Genomic DNA, 19926 nt, shown 5'->3' with positions numbered 1-19926 from the left:
CAGCCAATTTTGAAAGAGATGCATCTTAGCTCTGGAAACTGTTATTGAATATGTCGATGCTGTTGTAATGAAATGCTTCTTCTAATTATGTGGTTATTAAATAAATAATTTTTAAAATTTTAAAAAATAAAAATAAAGTGGAGTTTTATCCAAGACTCTCATTACATGTTGTTCCACACATTTACAAAACAGCAATTAAACAAACAATAGAGCTTTAAGAGTTCTATACAAAATATAGTAATAATTTTTGGCACTCGAATTATTCTGTTTCAGAGTACATGCTGGCTGAACACAATGGTCAATGTGAATAACATGACAACGTTCAAAAGCATAAACTAGCTTCTTCCAGAAATCAACAGACACATTTCCCCAAACAATTTATGAAATGAATAATTAACATTTTAAATTATTGTATAAGTATGTATAGATGTTTTTAGATATTAACAGAAATGAGAAAAGTAAAGGAGAGAATGCACTAAAGGGTAAATAATAATTTCTGAATTTTCAACAAACTGCCTAGTTCATGTCTTGCAAAGGCTCATGAGCATCACTGTCAAGTCTTTTAAAAAAAAAAATTCATGAAAGCATGTTCTAGAAATGTGTCCAGATTCCTCTATTCTGATCACTCCACCAAAAAATAATGGTTCAGTGACATTAGTGGATGCTTATATAGGACACTGGTAGCTGTCCTTGGAATATCTTCAGATCTGTCTGTTAGTTAGCCCCATGTCCTAAATCTCAGCTCTGTTCCTAACCCCCATTGAGTGTGTGATCCCATCAATAACTAAAACATCAAGATAAAGTTGCTTGACAATCACTAGGTCCAGAACAGTACTAAAAGTAGGCTGTTCTACCCATAAAAAACTTAGTGTTCCCCCACCTTTCTGGACTAGACATCTCCAGGTGAGGCTCAACTGGATACCCAAGTATGTGTCTTTGTAAGAATACTCCCCCAAAAGCTGGGACTTCACTAGCCTGGGCCTTCACTCATAGCAAGTGTGCCAAGCAACATGGATGCATCAGGAACATGTGCTTCTCGCCTGCAGGCCAGCTGACAATGCTTACAAGCCTGCCCACCACACCCTCACAGGTTAAGTCAGGTTGGAAATTATCTTTCCCATCTTGTAGGTTGAGGTGAGTGACCCAGAATAAAAACTACAATTCAACCATCCTCCATGTAGCCCATTTCTGAGCTGCAAAAGGTCAGTGTGAACTGGCCTCTTTAATATCAGTTCTCTCCCTTGAATAATATACAAAATCCTTCTGTAAAAACTAGGCATTGGTTTCTTTTGATAAATTGTCTACAAATTATATTCTGCACACCTTCTTAATCATCTAAAAGCTAACCTACAAGAGTTTTCTTTCTTGAAATAAAAATTTCAAATGATGAAAGATAATTTCAAACATAGTCTTAATATATACATTTCCCACTACTGTAATCTTCCTTTAAATTATGCAGAACTGCAAATAAAAATCAAGTTGCTACACATTTGATAACATATAGTTTTATATACATGGTATCTTCTGCCTTGCTTAGCACACAACCAAGCTGGCTGACTAAAATATATCTTAAAACTTAAGAATTTCAGTTAAAAGAGGTAAAATCTATACATATTTTTGACCAAAAAACTCTAATCTCAAAGATACTAACATCTCATCTTCTCCTCAGATGAGAACTTGTTTCCTAGTCTTAGAAGCATATTCCAGCTCAGTTATTTTCATAATTATTCCTTTCTACACGTGCAATTCATTATGTCAGAGTGTTAATAGCTATTTGTTTAAAGGTGGGCATAAGAAATGGAACTCTGAACCCTGTTTAAAAATGCAATTAGTCTACTGTCCGATCTAAATGCTTTTTCCCCCAAAGGGAAATTCTGTTCCTTACCAGTCTATAATTATAATGAACCTGCACTTCTCTCCTTTAAGCAGTGGTCTTAGTAAATTAGTAAAAGTGCCAGCTTTCAGGATCTTCACTTAAACAGAAAAGGAGAAGGCAGCAAATGAGGAAAATAAGGAAAACCAAGCACCTGTTTCTCTCCACCTGAATTTCCAAAGGTGTGGCGGAGGCCATTCTGAATGACATTTGAGATCCCCTCCATGCTGAAGCGCTTTAGGCAGCGACAAACGGCCCCGGAAGAAAAGGACAGAGAAAGAAGTTCAGAGACTATTAGTAAGAATGAACTATTAGTCCTCTGCCTAACAGACAAGCAGTTAGAAAATGCCACAGCTACCCATCACATAAAGCAGACAAATCATGCTGTTTTAAAACTGCTTCTGTTTCTACTCCCAGTCAAACGCAGAAGCACCCGCTGGTAGGCCATTATATTCGAGAAGCTTTTTCCTCATGTAACTAATAGTTTTGTCCCAATTTGTTGTCAATGCTGCCAGCTATACACATACTTGTTTTAAACGAAATTTATCACATAATTTTCAAGATTCTGTTTGAATACTGTTTACCTACATTTTATCAAAAGTCTGAAAACTTAATACTTAGCAACATGCCTATTTTGAGCTTAAGATTGTCTTTCCGCCATCAGTTTGGTGATGGAGTGAACATTTGCAAATGAATATGCTACTACTTGGCGAGCTGGTTGGTGCTCCAAACTCACTCTCTGGGTACCTACCCCTGCCTTCGTGCAGAAGAAGCACTGGACAATGGCATGTGCCACCTGGAGAGCAAAGTGGATGCCACAGCCTCCCAAAGCTTTTGCCAAGACTGCCCAGTCTGCTTCTAGAAAACAAGTCTAGCTTACTTCTCCCAGCAACCTCCAAGACTTCCTAGAATTCACTGCACTAAAATGAGATGCTTTTTCCCTCAATGGCTTCTGTAGACCTGTAACCAGTCTACAATGCCACAGGCATGGTGAGGAGAGCAGTGGCACCACTCTGGCAGCTGAGTTAGAGGCAGTGGAGAAATTCTTACAGCATGACTAATGAAGGGGAAAGGCTCCTGAAAAGGAAGTTACAATCTGATTCACCGGATGGAGTCTTTCCCTGGAATTTTAGGGGAAAGTTGAACTAGTAATACACAGAGGAGGTAAACTTAAAGAAAATTTTCCAGGCCCCAAGGAAACCACAGCAGTGGTCTCTACCCACAAAACAAAGTATGATAGTCCAAGGGATCTCAAACTGTAGCTCAGGGACACCCCCCATTCCACCCAGGAACCTCTGAAATTCTCTTAGGGGTGCATGAGCTCAAAGTCATTAATACTACTATGCTATAAACTGTCCTTTTATATTTATTGTGTGTGTTCGTCATGCATAATGCCGGAATTCATACAGACAGCTGCTTCAAGTACACTGCATTCCGTGGCCATATTCGCCCCTCAATTTGCTGTCTGTCATGACTCGCAGTGTAAGATTCCAAAGCCAGACTGAATACAGAAGCTGAGTTGAGACTCTGGCATCCTTCAGCTAAGCCAGACACCAACAAGACTGACAACATGTACACCAATGGCACTTTTCTCACCAAAATCTTTAAAGTTATTTTCCATAAAAATTTACCATTTATATAAAAATTAATCATTTACTTTTGGTACTTTTAATGAATTAATTTTTATCAGTCTTAATCTCTAATACAGCAAATATTGATCAATATACCATATATGAAGTAAAGCCCTCAGAGGCTCTCAACACACTAAGAGTATGAAGAAGTCCTAATTAACAAGTAGCTGAGAGATGGAGACTCCCCAAGGCATCCGACCACCTGCCTCTGGCTCAGTCACTCGATTCAATGGTATTATTGGAAACCTGAGCCCCATATTTTTAAAAATATTTTATTTATTATTTTTATTTTATGTGTATGAGTGTTATGCTTGCTAGTAAGTAAGTGCACCATGTTGTGCAATGCCCGCGGAGGACAGAAGAGGCTGTTGGATCCCCTGGAACTGGAGTTACAGACAGTTGTTAGCTGCCATGTGGGTGCTGTGATTCGAACCCAGGTCTTCCGCAAGAACAGTCAGTTCTTAACCACTGAGCCATCTCTCCAGCCCTGTCATCCTTCTACCCCATCTTCCCCAAACCCAGATCCACACTGGTTTTCTTTCAGCAAGAATCAAGTATCTGGTCAAAATACCACAGTGGCTCTTCCCAGTACTGAGAACACTGAGAACAGAATATTACCTTTGATGGAAGAGGGTGGCTGTACAAGAAAAACCTACTTACAACTATTTACAACTAGTTTTGTAGGCTCTTCATATGCCATCATATAATTTTTTGTGTTTTTTTTTTTTTTTTTTTTTTTTTTAGGGTTTCCCTTCCCCCCCCAAGCGACCCTGGAAATTGGTATGTAGACCAGGCAGGCCCTGAACTAACAGAGATCTGCCTGCCTCTGCCTCCCAAGTGCTGGGATCAAAGGCATGCATCACCACACCTGGCAACTTTTTTACGCTTTTAAAAATAGATTATCCAAAGAGATGACATCAAGGGCTTCAGAATCACCAATAAACATGATAGGAAATGATTTTCAAATAAACAAGTCAGTTCATTTTTTGGAGACAGAGTCTCACTATATAGCTCTGGTTAGCCTGGAACTCACTATGTAGACCAGGCTGGCTCCAAACTCACAGAGATCCACCTGCCTCTGCCTCTTAAGTGGAGGGATTAAAAGCACGAACCACCACGCCTGGCAAGTGCACTCATTTTCAAATACTCTATCAAATACATTTCCTTTGAAAAGCAACAGTATATTACCTGGTTCTGTTATCTATGGCAATCCTAAAGCTAGACACAAACTCAGAAAACTTCAAGCAGGATAAAGAATTAGAACTCATATATGGGAAAACTTACAATATGTTTTTTATTTGGAGAGTACAGCCCAAAAACATTTGCTTTATTTTCCCAGTCAAAATCCCAATTACAATCATGGCAAGAGAGTCAGAGATACAGAGACAGAGATGGGGGTAGAATGCAAATTTGTAAACTCATGCATATGCAATCTTGTTTTTCCTAATTAAATGTACAGCTCTGGACACTGCTGCACCATTTCAACTAGGAGAAACCTGGCTGCTTGTGAGAGATGATGTTCATGCCCTCAAAATGTTAGACATAGTAGAAAGAAAGGAAAATGCAACCATGGGAAGCTGGAACAACTTGGAAAAACACACAGCTACTCATGCTAGAGAAAGCCGCTAGAATGCAAGGCTTTCAACAAATCTCTGCTGCAGCTGATCTGCAGCTGCAGCCAAGGGCCCCTAGCTCCTGACCATTTCCCAGTCAACCAATGAGCCAGGGAAGCAATGTGGGTGGCAGCCAGCAAGGCTCTACTGCCCCTTGCACCACTGAAAAACTATTTAACTAGAAAGTCAGAAGATTCTGGGGAAGAGAGGTGGAGGATGAGAGAAAACAACCCAGAAACCAACTAACAGACACAGCTTAGAACACTCCACCACCCAGTGCCCCAGCTACTATGATCCCCTTCCTCCCTGGAAACTAGCAGACACAATTCTCCATCTTCACTGTACTCTCAGCCTCTTTTCTATTGGCTTCCTTGGAGACGAATTTAAATTCTCAAACCCTCAACCTAATTACACTGGACTTTCCTTCAACAGCTCTCTTCAGTGTCATTTCTTTGACACTCAAGTCCACAGACACTTTACATCTCTAAGATAATCCAGGAATTTCCCCTCCACACCTCCCTTCAACACCACATTCTGAGGTATCCTCTTATCCCTGCCCACTGTTCCCCAGGATCCCATCCCACTTTTTCTTATATATCCTCTCCAGACACTTTTTACCTCAATGATCCTTTAGCTCCTCTTCTCTGAGATCAGCAAAGCACAATTATCACATTGTACTTATGTTTTTTTAAACTTTACACTGTGTCTGTCTGTCTGTTTCTGAGGAAGGATCTTTCTGTATCGTACAGGCTAACCTCAAATTCCTGGGCTCAAGCCATTCTCCTCCCTCAGTCTTTGAACAGCTGGGACAACAGGCACACAGTCACTGTGCCCAGTCATTCAAGATATTTTTAATGGGAGATACGGTCACAAGATCTAAAGAAAGGCAGAAAAAAGAGGAGAAAGCTTAAATAGGTCAATTTTTCATAAACCCAATTCAGTTCTCAAAATCTTTACGGACAGAAACAAGACAGAAACGAGGTCAGATCAGACACATTTTATGTGTTTCAAAAAGCACAACCTTGTCCTCAGCACACAGAAGGACCTGATGGATGGTTTAAACACAAAGCTCTACTACACTGACAAATGACACTGGTGAAATCCTTGCAGATTTTCATATGATTCCAGGAATCACGCCCTAATCAAAAAGTATCTGGAATCAGAAAAATGTTCGAAGTCAACTTGGGAAGAAAAGGACTAGACTAGAATCGGAGATCTGGGTTCACTCCCAGCTCCTCCGCCACTGTGTGACATGAACACTGACTGTCACTCACCTACTGAGGCCTGTGGCTCATCTTGAAGGAGGTGATTAAGTAATATTATGTTAAAGACTTCTGACTTGTATATGCTATGAATGTATGAATTACCTCAACCAAGAAGTATTCCTTTTTTGGAAGGCAAATCAAATCAAAGCCATGCATACCTAACAGTAAGACCACACATCAGACGAGGCTGGTAAGTGCTGCAGAAGGACAGAGCTGCAGAGCAGGAGCCTTCGGGGGCCCATACCCATAGCTTTGTCTTCTGACGGGAGAGAGATAGGTCTTGTTCATCTGTCACAGTGACTTACACACATTCAAGCTGTGACACCCCTAACATCACAACCCAAGAGCCTCAGAGCCTGGAACCTTTTTACCATATCATAAGGCCTCTAGACTTCTTACAGGAAAGAGGGGGAAAAAGTCAAAAGGAAAAACCTCATCTAATTGTGAAGAGAGAACACCAGCTTAGAAGACAGGACATGGAGGTACTGATCAAAAGCACAAACAGTGGAGTTCTGGAAATTTCCACTAAAGATTCTAGGCCCGGAACTCAACCTGAGATTAATAAAGTCAGGCAAAATAATCTTAATGATATGATTTGTAAAACAGTGGAGCAACTACAAACTAAACTCCCAGGTTAGTAAAGAGTAGCAAGCAAAAGATCAACAAGAAAGAAGGGTAAAAGAATAGCTGGGCAAAGGAAGCAGGAGGAGAGCCCCGCAGACACGGTGCCCCACAGAAGCACTGCGCCAACTAAAGAAGTGTGTGCCTCTCTGGAAGGTAAAATGAATTTTAAAAAGATAAAACTTCAGAGATCGATTACATTTAGTTTTAACTTCATCAAGAAATGCTACATTTCCAACCTTGAGAGAGCAGATGCAGTGGTATTAGGTGTTTACAGGCTTAACTGAACCAGAGGTGAGAATTCTCCCCAAGCTAAACTGTGTAAGTAGGAGAAAGAGAATACAGGGATGGGGGAATGGCATTTGTTAGGCATTTCTCAAGGTAAGGGGCCACAGACATGCCAAGGCACTGACCACCAAAGCTCAGGGTTATGAATGCTGAATGGCATGAAGGACACTGAAGTTCTATTCTACTTTAAACAAATGAACTGTTAAGATTGATGAAAGTATCAGGTGAGTCAGGAGCCAATTCTCCCTCCACTCAATCTACTATTCCCATTTATGAAGTGGAGATTCCAAACGGCCAAACATAAAGGTGAAAGCCAGGGAAGGTTCCATTTGTAGAGGTATTTCTTAATCTGTCTGTTTTCCACTGCACCTTTACAAAGGCATTAACAGTTCATAAAATGCCCTACTTGGAATGGAGTGCTTTACATGAACTTATCGGTAAGCAGGAAGGTGATTAAGCATTGCAGTATTTGCTTTATTGTTGCCCTCACTACAGTCAAAATAGCAAAGAAATGTAGTAAGGTCAGGGGAAGGAAGGGGTTATTTGACACAGCACATTATTTATACTCAGAGTCTTCACAATCACCCCTGATGATTTCCTTTCTTGCAGGGAGTATGTATTCAAAATCTCATAATCAGTCATTCTCTGGAAACTTTTCCCAGAAAAAAAAAGAGCAACAAAGTATAACCAATATAGATTTTTTTTAAATCCAGAAAAGACAAAGGAGACAAAAGCTCTGAGCCCATAGGCTACACGCGACGTAACTCAGAGGGAAGTCCGAGCCGTGACTCCTGGCTTCTGCCTCTAGAGAGTGCTGCACCTCCTCTCTCAATGCATGATGTTTCTGTGAGCTAACAAGGCCTCTGTGGAGCTGACATCAGCTTTTGCAGGATGTATCAATAAGAACATCACTAATACCTATTCTAGGGTTCTTGTGACAATTAAAATGAAATAATCCAGGATAACTACGCAATGTGCTCAGAAAATGTCAATATTCTAAAATGTCTAGACTCTGTTCACTTAAAGAGGGCCTGAAAAACATTTTAGTAATCACTCCCAAAGACCAATAACTATATCCTTCTACTTTGCTCCAGAAGAGTAGAAACAGTGCATCAAGTTCTCCAAATATAAATAAAATTACTGGTGAGAATACTGAATTCCTGATTATAGGCCCTAGCTTATAGGACTGGAGACAGCAAAAATATAGACTAAATATAGAAATCAGCTAAAACATTTAAGCAGAAAGTAAGTAACAGTTTTAGGTATCTGAGGTCTTTTTGAACAATAAAAAGAATTTGAAAACACTCTGAAAATTCAAAAGCAATGAGAATCAGACAGTACTGAAGTTTGTTCATGCTCTCCTAGAACTCTCAAAACCAGCTCTTTCTATACACAGGGTTCAACTAATTTCACAAAAAGACCCAACCCAAGGGAAATCAAAACTAAGGAGGAGGCCAGGAAATCAGACTATTTATACCACCAGTATTTGCTTTAAGCCTCATCTGAACCAACTGGCCCAGGGCAGCTTTCAAAAATTTCAGAATCAAAGCTCAATGCCAAAAAAAAAAAAAAAAGGTTAATACCAGAATTAAGGAATGCTTTCCATCTATCTACTCCATTGATATTCTTATACTAAAGTTCAAAAGAAAGTAAAATCAAAACAAAATGACTGCTCTCCACTAATCACATCATATCAAAGAGTCTGATGATTCTCAAGCATTATTTTATTGCACAGTAGTTATTTTTAGTAAGCACAAAACATCAGGAAAGTCCAGAAGAAAAAGCAATACTTGAGTATAAAAATTAAGTAAAAATATTCACAGTTAACAGGTATTACTGAAGATGTAAAAGCAATGTCTTGCTTTGATGCTTCAAGCACATCAAATAAATTTCAGTGTGAATTATAAAGCAGTTTATAAGAGAATTTCACTAAAATTTTTATTTAAAAAAAAGATCTTATATCCAATAAGTTTAAAAACATGAATTATTCCAAAGCAGATAAATACTTGATATTGTTTTGAATATTAAACTTCTATTTGTAAGTTCACTTTTAAGAGAGTTGCTACATCAAGGTTCTCAAAGTTAGGAATTAAGTGAATGTGCTGGATAGCTTCAGTTGTCAACTTGACACACCTGGGGAGAGGGAACCTCAATTTCAGAATTACCTCCATCATACCTGAGGGTTTGTCTGTGAAGCATTTTCTTGATTGATGAATGATTTGAGAGAATCCAGACCACTGTGGGTAGTGCCACCCCTGGGCAGGTGGTCCTGAGTTGTATAAGAAAGCAGGCTGCGCATAGGCCAGAGGAGCAAGCCAGTAAGCAGAGTTCCTCCATGGTCTCTGCTTCAGTTCCTTCCTCCAGGTTCCTGCCCTGGCTTCCCTCAGTGATGAACTGTGATTGGGATGTGTAAGCCAAATAAACCCTTTCCTCCCCAAGTTGGTTTTTGGCCAGAATGTTATCACAGCAACACAGAAAGCAACTAGGACAGAAATTGATGCCAGAGAATGCACTACTGCTGTGACAAACCTGACCGTGTTGTTTTGGGGAGGGTTGTGGCAGCCTTTGGAACATTGTGCTGGAAAAGCTGTTGAATGCTTAAAGCTTATTGAGCTGTTCTGTGGGAGCTGAGAGAAATGCAGATGATGGAGACCTGGCTTGTGAAGTTTCAGAGGGAGGCAAAGACTATCACTGTTCTTGAAATATTTTATATTAAGATTATGCCAGATGTGGTGACACGTGCCTTTAATCCCAGCCCTTGGGAGGCAAAGGCAGGCAGACTTCTGTGAAATCAAGGCAAGCCTGGTCTACATAGTGAGTTCCAAGCCAGCTGGGGCTACAGGGAGACCCTGTCTCAAATAAAAAGAACCTGTGAAAGTGCAACATTTGCTTCACTCGACAATTAATGCTAGTCAGCTGGAGCTGAAAAAAATCAGCTGTGATAAACAGGAGACCAGCATTACTGAGGTGAAATCCAGGAAGTGTTTCCTCAGTAGGTGAAAAGGGAACCAAAGCTGCATCTTAAGCTGGAAGTCAAACTTGGTAATGTGTAAGAGTTTCCCACATGGTTCTGGTTTTGACAGCATGAAAAGTGCAGAATTGAAGGGGTCATGGAGAAAAGCTAAGGTGGCACCATGAGAGGTCACTGGTGCAGATGCAGCCTCAGTTACAGTGCAGACCCCAGCATACTGGAGATGCCAGGACCATGGCATGACCACCAAGGGCAGCAGCTGGTGTGAAGTGGAGCCAGTCTGAGCTTACTAGATAAGCTGTGTGTGCTATGGATGGCAGAGCCAGAGCCCAAGCCCTTTGGAGCCAGAAAATCATGACTGAGTCCTAGATATCTAACCTTAAGCCACACTGCTGGGCACTAGTTTTGCTTAAGTGTATCTGATTCTTCCCTTTTGAAATAAGAAAATATTTCACTTATTTTTTATTTTCAAGACGCCCACAGATGAGAGAATTTGGATTATTTTAAAGACACTGAGCTTTCAACATACTGGAATTTTCAAGACTGTGGGACTTTTAAAATTGTACTATGTTTCATATTGTATTATTAATATAACCTGAGATCTTGGGGACAAGAAATGGAAAGGTTGTGGTTTAATAGTGATCTGTTTGTGTGTCAAGTTGACAAAGGGTCATTTGTGCTGAACACTTTCAATGTGGCACACCTGGGAAGAGAAAACCTCAATTGGGGGATTTCCTCTATCAAACTGCCTGTGTGCCTGTCCATGAGGCATTTTCTTGGTTGCTGAGTGATGTGAGAGAGCTCAGCCCACTGTGGGTTGTATAAGACAGCATGCTGAGCAAAGACCAGAGGAGCAAGCCAGTAAGCAGCATTCTTCCATGGCCTCTGCTTCAGCTTCTGCCTCCAGGTTCCTACCTTGTGTTCCTTCCCAGGCTTCCCTCAGTGATGACTGTGACTGGAATGTGTAAGTCAAATAAACCCTTTTTTCCCCACGTTGGTTTTTTTTAGAGTGCTTGTTTCTTTTTTGTTTTTTTGTGGTTTTTTTTGTTTTTTTCTTTTCCTAGACAGGGTGTCTCTGTAGCCCCAGCTGGCCTGAAACTCTCAGAGCCTGCCTCCGCCTCCTGAGTGCTGGGACTGAAGGCATGTGCCACCATGCCCAGCTAGAGTGTTTTATCAGAGCACTAGAAAGTGACTAGAACAGTGAAATAATGTGAAATAATTTAACATTTTGTATTTGAAGATCGTTTCAAAATATTTGTGCAATTTGAGTTATGGAAATTATTGCCAATAAAAACAGAATGTCCTAGTTTCTTTCCTGTGGCTGTGATAAATATGATGACTAAAAAAGCAACTTGGGGAGGAACAGGTCTATTTCAGCTTACAAATCCCAGATCATAATCCATTATGGAGGGAAATCAGAGCAGGAGCCCAGGACAGAAACCTGGAGACAGAAACTGAAGCATGGGCCCTGGAGGAATGCTGCTTACTGGCTTGCTCCCCTGGCCTGTGTCCAGCCTGCTTTCTGGGCAGAGAATCCAGAACCACCTACTAAGGGGTAGCACAACCCACAGTGGGCTGGGCCCTCCCACATCACTCAACAATCAAGAAACTGCCTAATAGATATGTGCAAAGGTCAATCTGATAGAGGAAATTCCCCACTTGAAGTTCCCTCTTCCCAGGTGTGGGTCAACAGAAGCCAACCATGACACAGAGTAAAATCAATTAATCATGGCACTCTCATAAATTCTTTGCTGATTCTTACGGATAGTCTAAACAAAGTGTATAATAAGAATTCACTGTCTTTAGTAACAAACTGCCCTTCAAATGTGTGTACTTTACCCATAGATTAGTGCAGCTCTCAGACCTCATCTGGGAAGTTTCTTTGTAAAGTAGATAGCAGCTAACACAGAAACTCACAACTGGTCAAAGTACCAAAAATAAGTGCTAGCCACGAAAGCGACATCTATAATCACACCCTCTCTTCAAGGCTCAGGGATCACTGTGGAAGGGGTAGGGGGTGTGGAAAGATTATAAGATCCAGAGCTCAGGGACAACCAGAGCAAAACAGTATCTTCTAGACACAACAGAACCACTGCACTCATGAACTCATAGCAGCTGTAGCTGCCTGCATAAGATCAAGACACCATTCCAGCATGGGGAGAGAGGGGTTCATGAGCCCCCACCACAACTGAGGAGCTACTGACAGTTGATAGCTTCTAGGGGTGGGAGAGTCGGTTTTCTTTAAGGGTGTGGCTCTTGGGTAGGTCAATCATGCCCCTGGTAGATGATCCCCGACCCAGAAGAGCACAGTCAGCACAAATTGGACACCAAGTTAGGAGGGGATGAGGAGGTTGGGGGTAGATTTGGGAGGAGTTAAGGGGAGGAGTGCAGGGTGAATCTGGTCAAAATGCATTGTATGCACATACGAAATTCTCAAACAATACTGTTCTTTTTTTTAATGTGTATGCATGTATTGCCTGCATGTAGGTAAGTGCACCCATTTTGTGCAATGCCTGGAGGACAGAAGAGGTTATCAGATCCCCTGGAACTGGAGTTATGGACAGCTATTAGCTGCCATGTGGGTGCTAGGATTCAAACTCGGGTCTTCTGCAAGAACAGCCAGTGTTCTTAACTGCTGAGCCATCTCTCCAGCCCCACAATACATTTTTTTTAACTTCAGCAAAAGAGAATTCAATATCCTGACATATTAAATTTTTTCTGTGAACTTGTGTCATATTAACTAACAAACACGTACCAAAGACAAAAATAAAAGACACTGTGCTCCACCACAGACTCCTGATTTTAACTACAGTGAAAATATTTACTTCTCTAGACAATGTCTTTCAGAAAATAAATGTTCAACATCTAAAATAATTCATAATTTTGACTTATCAAAATAATAACTAGTATATATACAAGTTTCTCTTTATAATTCAATAACCTTCAATGTTGCTATTATTTTTTAGGAAATGTTCTTTAAAAAAAAATACGGCTGGGGATTACAGCTGGGCTGTATAGACCTTGCCTGGCAAGGCCCCAGGCTCAATTGGGAGGGAGGAAGGGAAGGAGGAAGGAAAGGAGAGGAAGGGGAGGGGGAGGAAGGGGAAAAACACCAAAGGAATACTACCAGTTATCATCAATAAATTATAGTTGAAAATGTGTTACTATTTACACTCAAGGATGTGTATAGGGCAGAATTTATCCTCTCAGAGCACTGCTTAGAAACTTCCAGTCAGAGCCTTTTTTGACTTCTCTGTTTTCTGTTTAATTATCTTTTATTACTATGTGGAAAAACAGTATTCCCCAGGGGGCAGCCAACATTTGTATCCCTTTGTTTCAATCTTCAATCTAGAGACAACTGGTCTACCTACCATGTATCTTTACCTAGTTACTGTTTCAGACACACATAACAAAGGTCTGCTATTGGACTGGAAGTTTGTGCAGCTTAAAGATGGACTGGCCAACATGTGCCCATTTGTAGGTTACACTCAGACTACTGTTGACAGGGTCTCCAGAAGAGATTCCATAAAGCAAACACTTAGAATAGAATATGGCAATATTTTATAGACGTTACATACAGTGATCTTTCTGGCAATACAAATCTAAACTTTGTTTATATCCTTTATCCTTTTCTTTTTTTTTTTTTTTTTTTTTTTTTTTTTTTACTGTATTCTATTTAAATCGGGGCTGGCAAGCTTTTTCTGTAAAAGGCTGGGTAGTATTTTAGGCACAAAGTAGCCACAGGTGCTATGCAGATAAGTGCCTATGGCTATGTTCCAATAAAACTTTTTTGGACAGCAGCAGTTTGCCTTGCCAGTCCTTGGTTTAAACCACCTTAGCAAATGCTCAATTTAAAATTCCAAATTAAAAGGGGGGAAAGGGGTTTCTCTCCCCTCCCCCCCAAACAAAAAACAAAATTTCAAGTAGATGTCAGAACAGTCTTTTTAGACTGAGACCTAGGATAAATTAAAATAACTTCTGAGTGATCTAATAGTGGCTGTCTAAATAAAACCAAGTATTTCTTACTTTAATGTCATCTTTGATCAAGATTAAATAAAAACTATTACTGGGGGTGCTTGTGCATGTAAAAAGGAAGCAAAATAGACTGGCCATTAGTCATAAGAGGTGAGTCACAAAGACAAAGCAAGGCTTCTGTGAAAGAAAATACCAGAAAGAGCACCTACCATGCAAGCCAAGCTCTCCCCGTCTTTAAGCAATTATCTCCCCAAGCCCCCAAAGCAATAAGTTAGGATAATATGCTTTTAAAAACAGTTTCCTGTTTTCTCTAGTACCTATTAGCCACCTGTTGCTAAAAGCCCAGAAGTTTTCAGAGTAGACCTTTTCAAGTTATCGTGAAAGCAGCTGTACATTTCTGATAGTGTTGAGGGTAAGAGTCTAAGCTCTCTAGAAAGTTCAATGTGATTGGACCAAAAAGAAAAGATACCATAGATGTCTACCTTTGTAACCACAGACTTAGAATAAATCATCTCACTTATCCTGTATCAATGTCATTATTAAATTCTCAAAAGTTATGTCTTTTTCTAGCCATATAGGTTTATATGGATAGGCTCTCAGCAGGTAAACAATAATGTCTTTCCAACTTGAGATGAATCTGGATTAAAACACAGCCTAGTATATTTCAATTTGTTCTTGTATTCAAGAGAACTGCCTCTAAATTTTTAATGACTTATGAAAGCCTTTAATATAAACAGAAGCCTGGTCCCAAAAAATCGTATTAGAAAAATGTTAATTCAAAACCAAAAGCCAAACCTCCTGGGAGTCAATCTCCACATAGGAGAAATGAAATGAGGTCCTGGGAAACACTGCGAATGAACCCTTAAGGAGCTTGCCCTGTGCCAGAGAGACTGGAGCTGAGGGTTATAGTACAGCATGGTACTACAGTATCAGAAGGTGTGCATCTCACAAACAGCTATGAAGACTGTCTCAACTGTGACACAGGCAACACATGAAGGAATAAAAATGGTCAACAGGGTCAACAGATCAAACCATCATTTGCCTATCAGATTAAAAGGCTAACCGTGCCCACTGCTGCAAGGAAGTAATAGCAAAGGGTCACTCTTATTCTGTTAGTGGATTATATTTCTGTAAAACAATGTGAAGAATTGGTCATTTAAAACTTCCTGTTTGGAGACAAATTCTACTGGCTTTGATGCATACATGAGTAAAATAGCTTCCTTAACCATGACTTGATAATACAAATTTCAGTTTTCTACAAACTATCCAAGAGCAATGTCTCATAGGAAGGTAACTAACACTACACACAGGGTGGATACTAGCCTTAGACATAGTATTTCAGTTAATCCCTCCAAAACTCAATGGAATCTCTATCCAATGGCAGGACCAGGATTCAAGCAGTTCTTAGCCCAGAGCCCTTGACCAATATCAGCCTCAGTGTTTTTGTCACCTGACAGAAAGATTTGAGATACAATGTAGATTTGTAAGTTTATCCTCCCTCTCTCACTTTTTCAGCAGAATTGTACCAGGTACCTTACACTGGACCTAAAAGAGGCCACAAAATAAATGCCCTGCCCTTAACAAACCATGATAGACATGAGCATGAGAACAAACAAAGTTGCAATATGATGACTGTGCCAACAGAAATAATTAAAAGGAATCATACTAGCCCCCAAAGAGGAGAGCAGTTAATTCTGTACTGAAGGAAAACTCATTGAGGAAGGCTCTAAGAAAGGAAGACAATGGAAGCTGGAGAGATGGCTCAGTGGACAAGAGCACTGACTGCTCTTGCAGAGAACTCAGGTTCAGTTCCCAGCAACCACATAGCCACTAACAACTGTAACTCCAGTTCCAAGCTAATGGCGCCCTCTTCTGGCCATCGCAAACATTGCACAACATGGATGCACTTAAATACATGCAGAGAACTCAAGACACATTAAAAAATAATAAAAAGAATTTTCTTAAAAAGGAAGACAATGCTTGACCAAGATTTTGAAGGATAAATTTAAAAAATAAAATATAAAAAGGGAGGGGAAGGAGACAGATAAGAGGAGATCCACTGCAGAGAAAGGGAATGGAGTATAAAGCAATAGAAAAATTGCAGCTAAGTCACCATGCTGACGAGCAGAGGATTAGCACCCATGCCACGCCACCCTCCTCCACCTCCATCACCAGCACCTTCCTCAACTACCACCACCATCACCGCCTGTCACTCTAGACACTGCAAAACAAGACAAGGAAACATCAAATCTTCTTCTGTCTTCAATCACATTTCCCAAAGAGACTGACTTCTCCAACCTTCCTTACAAACTGAGAGCAGGAACAGGAATGAACAACCTCCTTGGCCAATCGCTAGTCACAGGAGAAAAGCATCCACTGTATCCAAAACAGCTCAGCAGCAGCACTACCAACCACCTCATCCAGCACTTGGTTTTCTTCATGGCCTTTGTCACCACTGATATTACATGGTCTATTCATTCTTTCCTATCTCTATTATTCTTCTTCCTTATAAGAACCTTGTGCTCCACAAGGCATAAACTTCTCTGGGTTTATTCACACTGTATCTTGAACAGTGCCTGGTACAAACTTGCTGAATGAATGCACAATGCCATACCTCATTCTATACAGAATATTATTATTTTAAAATTTAAATCTCAAGCCAAGATAACATTTTGCTTCCATAAGAAATGCAATATTTTCTTTACTATTTAATACAGCTTCATGCTCAAATGAAATTTTCTAATGCTCTAAATAGCAGCCCTAACCCTCTCCCCATGTTTTCGCTTAAGCAAATGCTCGAAACAAAGCTTGCCTAAAAACAGCATCTAGAGAGTTTGATTCTGCTCTTTGCCCACCACATATTTCCTCGGAATATCTGTGAACCTAAGAGAACACGCTGGCAATTATGGAAACAGCATTATACCAACTACAAGTGAGTATGCGTTTCAAGGAAGGAATGGAAGGAAGCTATTTCAGGCCTAAGGAAAAAGCTCAAGTTCTGCTACCTCAAAAACATTGCTGGTAGAGGGGGGAAAGTGATGTTATTAGAAACACAGGTAACACATGACATCTAAACCATTTTTCTTAAATTAGTATTGCTGATGACAGCTAGGCCATCAAGAACAGCATTGTCACAACTGCATGTTAAATGAAGCGTTTGGGAAGGTAATTCCTCTAGCAATCTGTTTATCCAACTGGCCATTTCACTTTAGAGTTCTTTTGAGTCACCTACCAAAATCACATGTTTCACGCTGTTTAGGTCAAGATGGGATGATTTTTCTCTGGCGTTTTGGGCTAAAAAAGGCACAGGAAGCAAATGCCAGAAGTTGAGCTGTGCCATTACTGTCCTGATTAAAGTTTCTGACACAAATAGTAGATCAAGACCAAGAAGCAACTTCACAGGTTCAAATATTATTTTTTTAAAAAGACTCTTCTATGAATGCATTTCAAAACAAATGAAGGTTCAAAATATAACTCCCATACTGTCTTTGCCAAACCCATTTCTTAGCGTAAATGCCATATAAAATTACACAATGGATCCATGTTAGCCCTATTTATATGGGAATTACAAAAAGAAGTCTTTAAACCCCTCTAAGGATAAATATGTTTCTCTCAGCCAAGTGTTAATACCAGTAAATAGAGGATTTACATGTAATCTCTAAAAGCAGCAGAAATTACCAACCATGCCAGCACTTACTCATGAAGCATTTTATTTAATCCTACTAGTATAATAGGGCAATTTAAATGGTGCAATTTTTAAAATATCACATATAAATAAAAACATCATCCTTGATATTTTATAGTAAATTTTCCAGAACCGTATATTCAAACAAATATAATTTTTTCCGTATAATTACTAGAAATGACTAAATAAACATCTTTTCAATCAATACTAGCATTTCTCAAAAATAAAATACAACCAAATACTTTTTAAAGTGAAGTTATAAAGCTCTGTCCTTTCTACCTTTGTACAAAAGGACACTACACTAAGAAAACATGAATTTATTCATAAGTTATTCACAGTATCTTTAATAGGCTATGTGGTAAGATTCTTTTTGCTTGTATTACCACTCATTGGTGACCCAGCAACTGGATCATCTTCCTAGGATTCCATCAGCATCTGCCAATGAGATTTCTTTCTCTGGTAAATAATTCAAGACTTAATCAAAGAGAAAATGCATATTATTTTAAGCCATAAGTACCAATTTGTGATACATATTACTAGGTTATCAATATAACAGTTTAAAACAATGTTCCTTTAAGGAAAATGGATCATTTTATTCAACCTCTGTATTCTAAAAATACAACCAACTCTGTTCACACAGGAAGTCAAAGTGGGAATACATAAGGCCTCAACTGATCACAGGAAAATGGGAGAGCCATGAGACCAGAAACATGTCTGACAGACAATATTTATGATGAAGTTTAAGCAAGTGAAATCACTTAGGAAAAATGTCCAAATAGAAAACAAAATACTTTTTTGGAAGGCTCCAAGTTTCAAAAATTTGTTTTCACCTTTCAGTAATATTTTGGGCTGCCAAATACAGTCAAGGAGTTGATGACACTCAGATGCCACCAATACCCTGTGATAAGTCAGGAAGAACCTGCTTCATCTGGCTCAATACTACCCCTAAGGGGACCCCTTAACTTCCTATAACACAACCCCCAGAGTTAGGCAAAATTTTTTAAAATGAAACTTTTCACAAACCCACCAGCCAAACACAAATCACCTCCACTAGCACTTCTAATACAGTTAGAAATGACCACTAGGTAGAGCTTATTTTCTTGAAAACATTCTTCCTTTTTCTCCTTTTTCTTCTACTGACTTCCCATCTAAACATCTGATGCTGAGTTATCCAGACAGCACAAAAAGCATCTCCAAGAAACACCTTCCTGAAGCAGCTAAGCACAACACATTCTGGCAGCATCCTGGCGCACTCTGGGTAGAAGCACAACACCCTCACACAGGTGCGACCTGCCAGACCCGCTGCTGGCCGCCTGTGCAGGGATTCCCTGTGTGCAGTGCTGGGTGTCCCCTGGAAAACATCACTTACTGTGCCCGGCACGTGACTTCTCTCATTCTTCCCATTCTGAGAGCTGCCATTTTTGAGCTTCTTCTTCTTTTTGGCAGTTTCTCTGTGTTCTTTCTGTTTGTTCTGCACTTCAATCAGAACAGAAATAAAGCTGTTTTTCACTTCCTTCTCAAACTCTAGTTCATCTCTCAGGGCTAGCTGCTGTACCAGCTCCTCAGAGTACTCCTTAATCGCTGTCTCAATTTCTTCCAGGAGTTCATTTAGTTCAGATACTGGGAGCCTTTTCACTCCTAGGACCAGAAACAAAGTACAGCAGATATTAAGACAAGAGTTTCAAGGCAGCACAACAGGGTGCTTTATACCAAAGAGCAAAAATCAAAATCTAAGTAATTAAGCTGACTGCTTGGGATCCTCTCTGAAGTTAAAAAGACCTGGCTCTGCATAGAGCTGTGTAGGCAAAGTCACTCTACAGCTGGCTGAGATGAAAAGTCTAACACACATTTTTACCTTCGTAAATCAAGCACCCCAGAAACAGTACTACAGCCAAGATGGAAACAAAGCTGGTATAAGGCAGAGAACACACACACAGCAGAGGGAGGGACAGAAACGGCCTGCTGACAGGCAGCAGCGAGCAACCCTGGGACACTTCTAAAGAG

The 19926-nt window shown here is 40.0% G+C and overlaps 1 protein-coding gene across 2 annotated transcripts in view; it reads right to left on the bottom strand.

Annotated features, from left to right (window-relative positions):
* Window positions 1-19926, bottom strand: part of Fez2 (fasciculation and elongation protein zeta 2) — a 43548-nt gene that overhangs the window by 7386 nt on the left and 16236 nt on the right. Inside the window, exons 5-6 of one of the 2 annotated variants that reach the window (XM_008823359.3) lie at window positions 19292-19560; window positions 2028-2108 (exon numbers count right to left, since the gene is read on the bottom strand). In XM_008823359.3, the coding sequence (XP_008821581.1) occupies window positions 2028-2108; window positions 19292-19560 (350 nt within the window). The remainder of the gene's footprint in view (window positions 1-2027; window positions 2109-19291; window positions 19561-19926) is intronic. The other variant, XM_008823362.2, reaches the window with a different exon arrangement.

This window comes from Nannospalax galili, unplaced genomic scaffold, assembly GCF_000622305.1.
Source record: "Nannospalax galili isolate Female #2095 unplaced genomic scaffold, S.galili_v1.0 scaffold929, whole genome shotgun sequence".
NCBI classification, from domain to species: domain Eukaryota; kingdom Metazoa; phylum Chordata; class Mammalia; order Rodentia; family Spalacidae; genus Nannospalax; species Nannospalax galili.
This window is presented reverse-complemented; position numbering and strand designations above follow the sequence as displayed.